General features: G+C 46.1%; 2 protein-coding genes across 2 annotated transcripts in view; one reads left to right on the top strand and one right to left on the bottom strand.

Annotated features, from left to right (window-relative positions):
* LOC106748863 (trichohyalin) overlaps window positions 1-8,095 on the bottom strand; it is a 50,409-nt gene extending 42,314 nt beyond the window's left edge. Inside the window, exons 1-2 of the mRNA XM_014627775.1 lie at window positions 7,865-8,095; window positions 7,017-7,677 (exon numbers count right to left, since the gene is read on the bottom strand). Coding sequence (XP_014483261.1) covers window positions 7,017-7,081 — 65 coding nt within the window. The 5' untranslated portion in view covers window positions 7,082-7,677; window positions 7,865-8,095. The remainder of the gene's footprint in view (window positions 1-7,016; window positions 7,678-7,864) is intronic.
* The window catches only part of LOC106748864, a 106,315-nt gene that overhangs the window by 54,913 nt on the left and 36,718 nt on the right, over window positions 1-14,684 (top strand). The window lies entirely within an intron of this gene.

Below are 14,684 nucleotides of genomic sequence, written 5' to 3'. Positions count from 1 at the left end.
GTATTACTCTTCGAGTTAATCGTTCCTGTGTAGATCGAAAGAAAGAGGACGCGTTTTATTTCACAGACAATATCTCGATTTGACGTTCTCGGGGTCGACGCGAGTAACGTATTAAACGTGACGTTAAAACGACCGTTACGATATTATATTAAGTGCGCGAGAGCGAAGCTAAGGGAGAGAAGGGGGTTAACGCGTTCGAGGGCCGAATCGCCCTCGGAACCGAATAAATCCCAGGGCGAGTTTGCACATGGTGCACACGCGGCCCCGAAACCATGTGCGACGTACCCGGTGCGGAAACGTCCGAAATATTCTCCGGCTTTAAACTGCTTCCGGCGCATTGTCTAGCCGTGCACTCAGGACGCACTTAACACCAGAAGGCCGTTCCGCCCGATAAGCACCTTTAAATGCCCGCGCAGGGGATCGTCGTCCTACCCTCCGCTCGTACGTTAAAACAAACCGCCGGTAAAGGCGAGAAAGAATGAAAAAGAGGGAAATGCGAGGAGTGCCGCGATAACGTCAGTCCGAGTGTACTTACGCACGTGGTAATTGTTAGAATATGTAAATTTCAGCAAAGCTGAACGTGGAGCACTCGTAACACGCGCGTAATACTGCCTTCAAATTATATCCGGCAATTTTACCCGGGAGGAAGATCCCGTCGGAATACTCGCAGAGACGGATCTTCTGGGACACGTGTATATACGTGAACTTTTCCTCATTGTTCGAGAAACGTTGATCCCGGTTTCGACGAGAAAACTTCTTTTACGAGCGAGCGCGCGTGCGCTGTAACGAAAAGAGGCAGAAAAGAATCTCGAATGGACAATGCGTCCGTCCCGTGGAAATTGCCGATCCGAGGGAACAGTGTTGAATCTCGTGTATTTGCGAAATAATGATTTCCGCGGATCCCGATCATTTCCACCACTCGGTTGCTCTAACGAGCCGTTAAACTTTCGCAAGTCTCGCGATGGTCATATCCAGAACGAGGGGCTGTTACTTGAAGACGAAAACAACCGGCCGAAAGCGATTTCCGTGTCTTGATTTATGCCACCGGACAGACCGGCGTTTTCTCTCGACGCTGCGTCAACCGTTTTCCCCGCGGTTTTCTTCAGAATTTTCCTCGGGCGAAAAAAAAGGCAGGAGAGGAAATTCATTAATTCCCGGTTACTCGATTCCACGTTACGCACAAATGTTATTCATTCCGAGTCATTCATTCCCGTAGAAAAAAAAAAAACGGATATCGAGAGTTTCTCTTCGAATTTTCCTCTCCGTACGCTTTCCCACTTCTTTATCTTATATCTCTTCTTCAATTTCCCAGGCACCTTCTCGCCGCGTTACGATCTATAAAAATTTTATTTTTGCAATAATTCATGCGCACCTTTCACACGGGGAAATTTGCACTATTGCATAAATATAAAAGAGCGCGATATAAAGTGCAACTCACCGTAAAACGGATGCGTTGCCACTTATACATCATCCGGTGTGTATATGTGTAGTGCATGCGGAGGCCGTAATGTCGCAAGATTGACGAGCGTTGTGTGACTTGCAGATACACATTTGGACAGATATATTTCGCGCACGAACCGGAGAACACTGCGACGCCCAGCGCATACACACGGGATGTCCACGCAACAACGAAATAATATCCTTCCCGAATTTCACAAGAATCGATGAATTTCAGCAATTTTTAAAGAACTCGGTGAATGTATTTTGTTTCCATCATTTCTCTTTCTCCCCCCCTCTCTTTTTTATTTTTAGTTCGTAACAGATAACCCGTGAAATAAAGGTCGCAGTAACTATATTACACGGTCGCGGTGAAAAGCGTTTCACCGTCGATTAACAGTCATTGTTTACTGAAAATCCGCACCCGTGCGGCAGCTAGTACGTGTAAATTTACACTGAGCGCAATTTATGGCGTCCATGGGAAGTGCAGCGTGCGTCGCGGGAATAAACACGTCGCGGAAAAATTCAGTTACGCGTAAAACTGGATTATTTTTATAATGGACGCGGTAATTCACGTTTAAACGTGTAATGCATTCGACGCGCGGCTTAACGCCACCGATTATCGATCGTGTCCGTCACACGATACGTCCCTCATTACGAGTAATATTAAATATCATCTATATACGTCGGTATGTATGTATTTTCTTTCCCGCAAGGGGGAAGTAAGTCGTAAGCGATAAAAAAGCGGAGCAGACGTGTCTCCCCCGTGCTCGACCGCAAGAATTAATTGGTCAATTTCATTTATCGACGTTACTCGCGCGCACGACTTTTGGTCGATTGCGTCGTATCCTCGGGTTTTTCTACGTGCACATGTCTACATTCGGCGCGGATAGCACAAGGAGAGGATCCCCTTCTCACACAATCGAGAAAATTGGACGTTTTCGGTATGCGTGCACACATGTGTGTGCGTACACGTGTTTCCGCGCCTTGCTGCGCTCGCACTTTGGCTTCGTACATTGCGACTGGTGACTACAGGTGGACTTCACTACGCGAATATTGTCACTCACACGCTTTACCCGTGCCCTTATTTATTCATAACGAGTGAACTTACATAGCAAGCAAATAGTGCGCGCATGCTGGGGAAAATTTAATTTACTTTGTTTCCCCGTGAAACGCGCGCGGAAAGTATTAGCGCAAAATATTGTTGCGCTTTATACGAGCGAAATATTTCTTCCTCTCGCGCGTGGCGGGACGCGTCCGTTTTCATTATTGCTACTGTCGGGCGCAACAAGAGCCACGCGCATTCTTTGTGCACACCGCCGAGCCCGCGCCGCGCCGACGAAATGTTTCATCCCATAACAACCCTTTGACAATTTTTTGTCTGAGAGATGTATGTTTATATTCATTGGACAGTGTACAACCCGCGAGCCGGGTGTATCCGAAAGTGGTAGGAGGCACTCTCATACATTTATTCCGAACTTAATACAGACCCTATCATAAAATACAGCTATACAATACATACAGCGATGGAAATTTAAATTTATAGCGACGGAATCGCGTCTAGAAAATGAAACGGTCGAAACGGCTTCTGTCCGCGGGCGAGGCAAAGCTTTCGACATTAAAATAAATAAACAAGAAAAACGGTGAGGGAGATTCGAGAAATGTGTAAATTAAAAAATTTTTTTTTATTCACCCATCGATGTCCAACGCAAGCGGTAATTCCCACGCAACTGTTTTCAAATGAAAAAGGAAAATAATAATAATTCAATCGCAGTAAAATATGTTTAATAAACAGTAACATGTGTTTCGTCGAGTTGTAAAAAATAACGCAGCTAATTAATTAATTAAACAAATATCACACTCGCAGAATTCACTGGAGATGCGCATTTTAATTACGATGATACAGCAGAATGTTTCGATCCGTGATTCTCCTATCCTCTCATAAGGGTGGAATCTAACCCTCGTTTCAGGGGACGACGCTTCTCGAACACACCGCCGATATTTAGCATTTATATACGCGACGTAACCGCGTTACCAGGCTACACAGTACCTCTGATCGATAAGCGTGCATCCCCGGATGACGAGGAGGGGGTGGTGGAAGAGCAGGAGGAAGAAGAGTAGTAGTACGAACAGGTAGGAAGGAGGAGAGAGGTTCCAAGGCGCGGGGTATTTTTTGCGATTCGCGACAGCTTGATAACCGGTCACGAACGCGTTGATAAAACGACGCCGAGAAGACAGAAGAGAGAGGGAGAGAAAGAGAGAATCCGGGCGTGCGACGTTCCCGAGGGATTTATTGTCGATTTCACAGGACGCTTCTCGCGCGTCCGGCTCGCTCGTCGGGAAAATTTCGACCGACCAGACACACCGGGCTGTCGATAAGCGATGCACCGTTAATCTGTGCGCGCGCGCTTTCCCAACGCTCGCGTGCATCGCTCGAATGCGCTTCTCGAGAAGACCGACTCGCTCGCGATCGAAACGGCGTAATGGAACGTTCGGAGAACGGGAGAGGAGGAGGAGTCTTGTTTTTCCCTTGACGCTTAGTGCTCGCTCCCGCGAGTAGTTCCTAACGCAACTTAATTCATTAACGAGACGCGCTTCGACGGGTCAATCTAATTTCGCGATATCGCACGTTCGAATCGCGACCTCCGATCCTCAATTCAGCGCGACGCGCGTCTTCACGTCCCCCCGGTCGATAAAACCCGACTCGTCACAGCGAGTCCTTTCATCCTCACGAGCGTCTTCGTTGCAAATGAATGACAGCCGGGATCTGTAACGACGTTATTCACATGAAGACGACAACGACGAGGAGGTTCCGTTGACGCAACCTCGCAGGAATCATTTCACAAGTCGTCGACGATTAAATCGCGACCTTGTCGGCCGCCAGGGCACCGTGTTGCTGACATAACGTCGTACGCTCTCAATGACGGACGGGAATGTGTCGTGACTTAATAGCGCCGCGACCGGCGGTGGAACGAGCCGTGTCAAGCGCCCATGAAATCACCGCCGTGTATTCGACGTAGCAGTTTTACAGTATATTTTTTGATCGGCACGTGGAAAAATAAAGCGAGCGATTCGGGACGTTTTGCCGACCTCGGGCCGGGCTCCCGTAAAAACAGACCGCACTTCAATTTACGACGACGTTGGGTGGATGTGACTGTGTAACTGTTCGTACCCCTCTCCCTCTCTCTCTCTCTCCCTCTCTTTGTATCTATCTTTCTCTTCTCGTCTTTTATCACTTCTTTCGGAGAAAAATATGCAAAAATAGGAAGTTCGGGTGCGTGACATGTGTGTCGGGATGTAAAATTGGACGCGGCCAGGCGGGGAATCATCGATTCTTTCGCAATGAAATCAGGTTCCTATCTCGTCGTAGGAGAGCTGACGTGATCTCATGTATACAGATCCCAGATCAACACGGACAAAATTAGTGAAGATATAGAACGAATTGAGGTGAATAAAAAAAGTTATCCACTATTTTGTGAACAACGCGCAAAATTTCGAGTAATTAATTATTGAAAATGGCCATATATAGAGGCTTTTTTAATTAATAACTCTCTACACATAGCCATTTTCAATCATTAATAACTCAAAATTTTCCATGTTGTTTGTAAAATGGTAGAGGACTTTTTTTATTCACCTCAATCCGTTCTATGCATTCGTTAAAGTTGTTCATGTTGAAACACCCCATATATTCTACAACTTTACGTTTTGTGTAGAATTCGAAATTTATCGCCCGTCGTGCGCGACGCGCAATTCTCTTTTTCCCATTTAGCTCGCAGCGATTTAATTCAATTAACTGTCGTGAATGCGGAAGATGCGCTTTCTTAACGCACTTAATTCTAATTCATTAAGCGACTTATATTCCATGTGAATTTTATTCAAACCCGCCAAGTGCGCTATCGCACACACATGTGTGCACGCGCGCGTATCACGACTCTTCTGCAATTCCAACCTCTGCTGTTTCATTCTCTCTAATGTATTTGTTCTTAATTTATTCAGCATCTCGGAAGAGAAAAATAGCGAAGCCAACCGGTCACTCGAAGACGATAGATTTTGTCAATTCGTGCCGTTTCAGGCGGCGACGTTTCACGCACGACAGCGCGCAACGCACGACGATATTGTCGCCTTGGGCAGAACGCTACTCTGTCGTCGTAATTATATATTCGTAATTATGGATCTCACTCATGCGAGAACTGGGCAGAGACCGTGGTTCGGAGTACGCACGCGATAACGACGCGTCGATAACTACGATATTTCAATAAACAGGCTTTTCTTCGCAAATCGCGAAGAGTAACAATGACGAAGAGGAGGAACGAGCAACACGCGGCTCTCTCTCTTTCTCTCTCTCGTCCTTGCGTTCTCGTCGATTAGTGCTATTAATTCGCGATAGTTAGACGCGACGAACAACGTCGGCGGGTAAATCGAGTCGGAAGTTAATTCGCTCGTATCGTTCTCGAGTCGAGAAAGAAAGATACATGTAGAGAGCAATTGCCGCTCGTTAAACTGGACGACGCTACACCTGACGCAACTGAAAACTATCTGCTTCCAGGAATTTATTAACACCTATCAACGCGTAAGCAGAGAAGTGACGTTGAAAAGAAACTGATGACTTGATGATTTCTCTCTCTCCCTCTCTCTCTCTTTCTCTCTCTTTCTCTCTCTCTTCTCCCTCATTTTATCTTACGCGTCGGATAACCCTGAAGGAGCTGAGTATCGCGCTTTGTTCTCCGTTTGTTCCTAATTTATGTCAAGGTCATTGAGCGGTAAGAGACGCGAGCGCGAAATGTCTGTTCAGGTAAAAATCGTTCAATTATCACAGAAGCGATTAAGCAGCTCCGGTTAATAATGTTCGCTTGGCGAAAACGGTACGTGACTACTATTCCGAAATTCGTAATACCTGTTAATTAACTGTTATTAAATTTGCATAATCCCCTAATAGGATTTTCAATTGATCTCCATTTGCGATAACGTAATTAAAGTGCCCCCTATAAACTCCTGGACTAATATCGACTACAGCAGCAAGACCAGCGGTGGCGGCATCGAACGTTTAATCATATGCAATCATGCCGGACTCCGATCTCAAGGGTTATTAAAAAATCTCTGTCTCTCTCTCTTCTTCTTTAGTAAAGTCAACCTTCGTGGGCGGACGCATTATCGTTGTCAGTCATATGTCGGCCTCACACAACGCGACGCACTCGAGATAAATGTACAAAATTATCCGCCCTAATCGCCGGTTTAAAAATAAATTGCAGACAAATGGCTTTCGCGTATAATTAATTTGATGTAACGAATAAATGAACAACTATTTAAGCGACATTTCTTACCAATTAATTCAAACTGATTATTGATTTACCACAGTTCCTTTCACATGGGTTATAATTCAGTTAACAAGTAATATAGATTATTATAGCAGACTGAATATTATATTCACACAAATTATCTAATATCTAATTTTTTCATTATAATTCATCTAACATTGACATTTTAGACGTTTTTTTCTTCCGTATACGGCTCGTTTTCAAAGACAAATGCAAAATTCGGCGTTGTCGCCGTTCATATTTTTCGGAACGATTTGTACTCACTCGCTTTTCAAGACTCGATCAGCTCGTCGAGCGGCTCCGATTGGCCCTCCGTTGACAAGTATCATCCGCGCACACGCGACTTGCACGCGTGCACTTCTCTCTGTGTCCCTTTTCTTTTTTCTTTCTCTATTCTCTCTCTCTCTCTTACGTTCGTTTGTGGCGCATCCCAGGTGCGACGGCGCTTCTATTCCGCGACGAATTAACCGATGCGCTGCTCCGGGGCAGAGCGCAAAAATTCACTCGCTTGTTACTCGCGAAACAAGTTGGTGTCGATGTCGACGTCACCGAGTCGCGAGTCTCCCGCCCGACTCCGAGGTGGCTTGGCTGTTGCTGACCAGTTTTAGCGACGGCAATCCAATTTGCAACGGATCGATGCGGCCGCGGCAGCGCGTCGACCGCTCGTGCGTCCAAAGAATCTCCCAATCTCCTTCTTCGAGAAGGGATGGCGAGTTCCGGCCGGGTCCGTTCAGGAGGACAGTTGACCGGTCAAATGGACCCGACGTGAACGACCCACCCGACTGTGCTCGCGCGGTCGCGTCGCGGCGATACGAGATGTCGGCGCGGACGTCGTTCTTGACGTTCTCCACGAAGCCCAGCGAGATTCGTTATCTCGGCTTATTTCGTCTCCTCGAGATAGTCGCACCGGGAAGGTTGATGAGACCTGGGGAAGTTTAAGGGCTCGCGTCAGATTAATCGCGATCGAAGCACCGGAGCTCGAGTCGAGCTTTCAACCCCTTCAACGACGAAGAGACGGAATGAGAGAGACAGAGAGCAAGAGAAAGACGCGTGTCCCTCGGGAGCGACGTTCTCTCCTCAGTTCTTCGCGAGGAAGGTACTACGAGACGCACGGTCGTCGATCATCGGCGGGGAAACTTTCCGCTTTCGCTCCAATGTCCCTTTAATCGCGGTCCTGCCGCCGCGCCCGGCACTCTTGCGCGTCAAGCCGTAAGAGATGCGCTCGGCACTCGCGGTCGATCGCGTCGCGCGTTTTTCACCGTCGTCGGCCGAGGTGTCACTGCTACGACTTGCATCCTCGCGATTTATAAAGCCTCTCTCTCTATCGTCTCTCTCTCGTCCGGTTCTTTGCACGCCGCGGTTCTGTCGGTACGACTCTCGTTATTATTCCCCTGCCAAGTGGCCGTTTCTCCCGCCACGGTGGCGTGCCGTCGCCACCCACCGTCGCGCACCGTGTACATGTGTGTGTGTGTGTGTGTGTGTGTATGCGACTTAAAGGCTGAAGCCTGAGTCGGACGGTGCGTTTTGTCCGTTTTGTCCTCGTAATTTTGTAGCTGCGAGGACCGGGGAGAAGGCAGAACGCGAGTTCGAAGACGTGGCCTTTGTCTACAACCTTACTTTGAAACATAAATCGTAAGCAAATTGACCAATCACGGCCGATTATTCTTCTAATAAACGACTGGTCAATTTGCTTACTGCTTAAAACGAGGTTGGGGACAAGGGCATATTCTTCGGAGAATGCGCCCAGGAAAGTTTTACGCGCGGACGAGCGCTTTCGCGACAAACGAATACGCGTAAGTCGGGAATAAAGTCGGGCCAAGACTTGCGAACTAAGTCTCCGTTCTTAATTTAAATTTAAATTTTTGCCTTAACGGATACAAATTGCTCATGCTATAAAGTCAGAATCTTTCTTGCCGCGATTGAATCGTATTGTTTTCACGAGCTCCAATTGTGTCAGTGGGCTTTGATGGTATATTGAAGGGCGATTATCCTACTCCGAATTATGCCACTTCGGGTGAAGTCGCGTAGGAAACGTGCCGTGTAAAATTTACGAGAAACTGACGTGTCGTAATTTGTTTAGAGAACGATTCCAGAAAGAAACTCGCGCCGTGCGTTTCGGGCGTAACGCGCGCGATCGGGACGATTGGTGAGCTAATAAAAGAACTGCGACTGTGACATTCATTTCGAGAATCGATTCCTCCGACACCGGTTAACCCTAATTGGAGTTAACTGAATTCGTTCTCTTTCTAGATCGTAGATACGCGATCATGACGCGAATAGATAGATGTGGCACGTTGAAATTAAAGTTAAACGACGGTCGCGGGAACAGACTGTAAAAAAAAATACTCGATGTGTCATACTTGACGCAAAACATCGACGGAGAAAAAACACCGGCTATAAATCGTTGCAATCAAAATTCTTTTTTGCCAAATTATCTTCGCGCGTTAAGTGGCATCGTCTGGTGAACATTTTACGAAATAAAAAACATGAATATCGGTGTATAATATTATTAAAATATAAGTGGCAATTCTACTGTACTTCTCAGTAAATCTTTTTTTTTTTGTATCGTTTCGTGTCGTGTAATTTATGCTTATATAATGTCGATATCTGTACGCCAGAATTTTAAATTAGACAGTCGTATTTAAGTGGTTTTTATGTACCGCAGAATAGCACAACAAGTTCTCCCACACGTACACTCGCGAGTAGAAAAAATCCTGCAAAAAGCGATTCTCTCTTAAAAAAAAAGGAAAATAAAAATGATGAGGAAGAGGAACACGAAGCAATTGTGCGTCGCATGGATTATCTTCGCACGCCGAGAAATAGCGACGGATTTTTCCCACGACCTGAGAGCTTTTTACCGCGAATGAGAAAAAGTGACGACGAAAGTTTTAAACAAGACAGTTTGTTTTAACTTCTTCTTACGAGCTCGTTAATCTCCGGAGTAACGCGTCCGGCGACTTAATTTGGCAGTGAAAAATTTTTTTATCGCAAAAACGAAACGATGTATAAAAGTTCGATTACTTTGTCGGAAATTGCTCGTGAGCGCTCGCGGTGAGCGCCCACGGAGACGCACACACGTTTTCGCTCCAATTACGCACTTTAATTGCGACCCGTGAGACGCGAATCATTATCAATCTTAAATAAGACGCGGAGTCACGGTTAATTCCGTCGGTCCGTCATGTTTCACTATCTGTAATTAAATAATTTAATTCCGGTGGACCACATCTACCGTGCGCTTCGCTGCAAAACGCGAACGACCACTTCTCCGGCCTCACGTTTACATTAAAACGGTCTCCTTCCGGGCGAACAAAAGCTAGAACCGCACGGTCGCGTCCTAAGTAACTAAACAGCGAGAACACGGTCCATCGCGCTCAACTTTCCGGGGCGACGATGCAATTTCTATTTCGCCCCGTCGAAATTATGCTGATGTTCGTTTGCTCGCTCGAGAGTACGCTTATTTCTGCTCCGGAACGGGAGGAGTTGGTCGGCGCGCGACAGTTTCCTCCCGTGCGTCACTTTGCGTGGGAAAGCCTCGCGCGATAACCGATAAGTGTCTGCCGAAAGTCTGTTGTATGCCACTCTTCGCTGATTATCGCGTGTACCGTGTATGCGATCGTCGCTTAGTCTGGAAATAGCGTATGTCCAACTTCGAAGTTGTCGTTAAAAGCCGATTCACAGAGCCTTTTCCCTATCATCGAAGTATCTACAAACACAATGACACGTCATTTTGTAAAAGTATTTTAATATATATATATACAAGATGTTTCAGAAATAGGTCGCCAAATTTCTAAAACACTCTATATACTGCGCCAGGCTAATCATTTCTGTTTCCATTATGTTTGACATCAGCACAATCTCTGATGCTTCATGAAGGTATAATGTCGTGCATTAATGGAGTCCCATTCCCTAGGTATAGTAATATCGGAAATTTCGAATTTGGCATATAATTTCGAAATATTCGTGCATCATGACTACTGATTATCCTGTGAATCCGCAAGCATGCTCCGAAGCAGTAATTATAACGCACGAATATTCAGAAATGATGCGCCTAATTCGAAATTTCCGACATTACTATACCTGTGAACAGCATTAATGCACGACACTGTGCACGAGTGAGCGCGTCAGCGCCGTCGTTTTCTCTCGGCAGAACGCAATGCCTGTGAAACATTTCCAAATCAATTTCTCGTATGGCCCTATTGTCGACTCGTTCGCCGAGCGTGACGTCGCAACTTTAGCTCACATTCTGTCGTTTTAATCGCGAGTCTCATCCTCGTCGGGGAGTGAAATATTGAAAATAAATGCCGGTTCAAACACGCGTCTGTCACCCGCGTCCGTTCGACGGTTAATTATCGATCGTTTGTTTCTCCGTTCGCTTTAGAACTTCGCACTCGCACCTTTTTGCGCTCATCGCACGCTCATTACACACGGCACTACCGTCTTCCGCTGGTACGCCTCGTCAGCTGAATTTTTCCGCCGCCTGTGACGTGGGAGAGTCTCCCTCTCTCTCTTTCTCTCTTTCGACAGTTCGTTATCGCTCTTCCGATTTCACTGCGATGTACGCCGGCAGGAGAATCGCCGCGATTCTCTGTTCCGCGACGAGACAGTTTCGGAACGCGGCAAAGGCCGATATAATGCGCCGGGTGCGTGCATCGGCCGGCGCGTTTCAGAACCCGAACAATGACGACGATAATGTGTCCAGATACCGGAGAAACACTGTATATTCGCCCGGACGCTGTATATTCGCGGGTGCACGTTAACGCGAGCACGTCGCCACGTTAAATTTGCACGTGCGCGCGTCCGCGACTACCGTGCATTAACGATCTCGCCGGCTACATGAATGAAAACGAGTACGCGGCCGAGCGAGCAAGTGGGCGAGCGGAGCGTCGGTCTGCTCGCGAGCAAATAGCGCGCACGTTAAACTAATTAATTAAGCCGTTTGTTAATGGAATAATTAACGGGTTATCTCGTGGCTTATTCGCGAGCGCCGAAACAGACGTCGCTCGTTTATTAGCGGCCACGAGAAAGAGAGGAGGGGCACAATTGGTGAGATTCGCGGTCGCTTATTTACGAGAAGAGTGTCAAAATTTATTCCCAAGGATTTCGCGACAGCTCGAGGATTGAGCTCGCCGAGGGACGCGTCCTGTACGAAACACGCAGCGACTTCCGCGCGTCCGTCCACGTCGCCGCTCTTCTCGATATTCATTAATAATCGGCCGATAGTTCCGATAGCTTTAGCGACACGCGCGTGATTCACGTTCCGCGAATGCCACCACTCATGGGGAAAAACGGCTGCGGACATTCTTCCTGCACACCCGCTGTAAATAATCGCGTTATCGGCCGGACATCGAATTAAACTCGCGACTCGCAGCGGGCCGCGGTCAATCCGCGATCGACGCTGGCGGTCGAATTAATCTTCGCCAGCGAAGGAAAATAACGAGTTCGGTATTGTTGCGGTCGCCGCATCTGGTCGCCGTCGATAAGCGGGAGAAAGAGAGACAAAGAGAAGNGGGGGGGGGGGGGGGAGGGGGCAGAGAGATCTGCAGCGGACGTGTAACGGCGCGCGCCTGCCTTTTTATTTTCAATCGAGAGAATGCGGATTGCAACTGCGGCCCGATTTTCGCCGCGGCTCCCCTTATCGCGCATTAATGCAACGAGCGCCGATTGCAAATCAGTCCGTTTTTCATTCCGGACGATAGATTTTGATTATTCCGGGCTGAGCGCTTCGGATCGCGACCGAGCTTGTCGATTACGGATAATATTCGCCGAATGAAAAACAGTTGTGAAAATTCGAGCTTTAAACGAGCGCGCGCGCGCGCGCGCGTGAAACGAATTACCGGGATTAAAAAGCAGATCGGCACCGCGGGAGCATCGTGGAGAATACGCGTGAAGGGATATAGCGTATCAAATTCTTCCCGGGATTCGGTCGCGCTTTAAATCTATATTTTATTGTCAATCTCTGAATAATTATCAATTCACGATGTTTCCCGCCGATGTTACATCAAGAATGAAACGATGGGCCAATAAAGGATTAACGACGGCGTTAGAGGATTAAAACTAAAACCACGCTTCGTGACACACAGACCGTTTGTTCCTGGATTATCGCCGGTCACTGCGTTCGTAAATTTCTAATCGACTCGCGGCTAATCTGTTTCCTACGAAATTTCGGCCAACGACGTTACATTCTTTCTTATTACACGCGTTACATTCTTTCAATGCAGGCATCTTCACGTTTGAGTGTTACATCGAGGTCTTTCCGAAATGTAAAATTTTGTAACTCAAATGTCTAATCTCTCTCTCAGTATACGAGAATATAAAAATATAAGAGAAATTATAATATAATAAATATATATAATAAATATATGCAATATAATAATTATTATAGATTGTTCGATCATTAATCCCTACAGACCAGGAAACTACTATAGTGGTACGGCAACAACTTTGTGAAATGCAACTACAATTATTATTATTATTATTATTATCCACACAAAACAGTAAAGATAATATGTGTTGCGACTTTGCAAATAAAAACTCAATAAATAGAAAAATAAATACACAAATATATTTATTTCATACAAATGTATGTACAAATAAAACATAGTTTAAAATTTATGCGAATACCTAATATATTTATCCAAATAATAGACATTTTATTTTATATTTTGATTTTTTTTTTATTATCACATACAGGGTATTTGAAAGTGAGCTTATACACATGCACGCAAGCTTTATTTTACCATCAGGTATATTGCATATTTTTACATATTATTCTATCAAAAATAAATAAATTTATACTTTTCATTATTCTCCGTACAAAAGAAAGTTTAGAAAAGAATTAAAGAAAAAGTCAATTTGAACAAATCATGTTCGTACGAGCCGGGAAGCCACTATAATAGCGCGCCGAGGATGTCACGTTCTTCACGTACATGACGTACATGACGTACATGAAAAAGTTATAGTTTAAGAACTATAAAAGTCGCCCAAAATACTGCCCGAGTTCTATAAGGAATATTCACCGAAATACGGGAAAAATTACTTTTTTGCAAGATAAATAAAATATTCTGTTTTATCCGATCTATTCCATATTACCCTTCCAAAATGTACCTTAAAAAAATTGATATAACTAAATCCCTCAGAGGGGAACACATTATAAAAAAAACACTTTATAACTCAGCGGAAACTAATTTCAGTTATCTTTAATAATTTTCGATTTATCTTGGGTAAACCTTGAGAGTATTTCATAACGCCCGCACTTCCTCTGCATAATCAGCTGAGTTTTGTTTCATCTCAACGATTTATACGTCGATAACACTTGAGTCTACGTCGAAAGACCGACATAAGATCTTTCAAGGCGATCTCTACAAACGAACAGGGAACAGAGAACGAAGACGCTCGAGAGACATTCCGCAACGTCGGGCTGCGAGCCTGACAAGGAAGCGTCTCGCGCTCGAACCAGCTAAACTCGAGAGCCATTGATTATTCATAAATTTACGTCGTGTAATCCCGACCTCGGTTTGCAATCGCTGGGATTGAGTTCAAGGGTACCACCAGGCAAATATGGGCGGCGAAAGAGCGCTCGGAGCGATACGGGCACCGACGTAAGCGCGCGTATATATATGTATCTACTATACATGGACGCGAACGTCGCGAACGATCGTGCGAACGCGCTCTCCCCGTAATGAAGTCCTTAAAATGCAAGGCCGTTTTCGCCGATAACTGCGCGATCGATCGATCGTGATCGCGCACGAATGCGTGCTGCCGGGGGCCCGCGTGTGTTGTGTCGATTACGGCCGCGTTTCCGCGTCGGGGCGGATTAGGGTCACATCGGCGAAGACGCTGCCGAAGAGAGTCGCCGAATCGGAAGGTTGCGTCGCTCGTTCGCTCGGGAATTTCATTAGAAGCCCCATTGACAATCCTCGCGACGAAGAGACT

The sequence above is a fragment of the Dinoponera quadriceps genome, unplaced genomic scaffold (assembly GCF_001313825.1).
Source record: "Dinoponera quadriceps isolate SergipeBrazil2010 unplaced genomic scaffold, ASM131382v1 scaffold1889, whole genome shotgun sequence".
Classification (NCBI taxonomy): domain Eukaryota; kingdom Metazoa; phylum Arthropoda; class Insecta; order Hymenoptera; family Formicidae; genus Dinoponera; species Dinoponera quadriceps.
The sequence above is the reverse complement of the archived record's forward strand: the minus strand, read 5'-3'. Positions and strand labels throughout refer to the sequence as shown.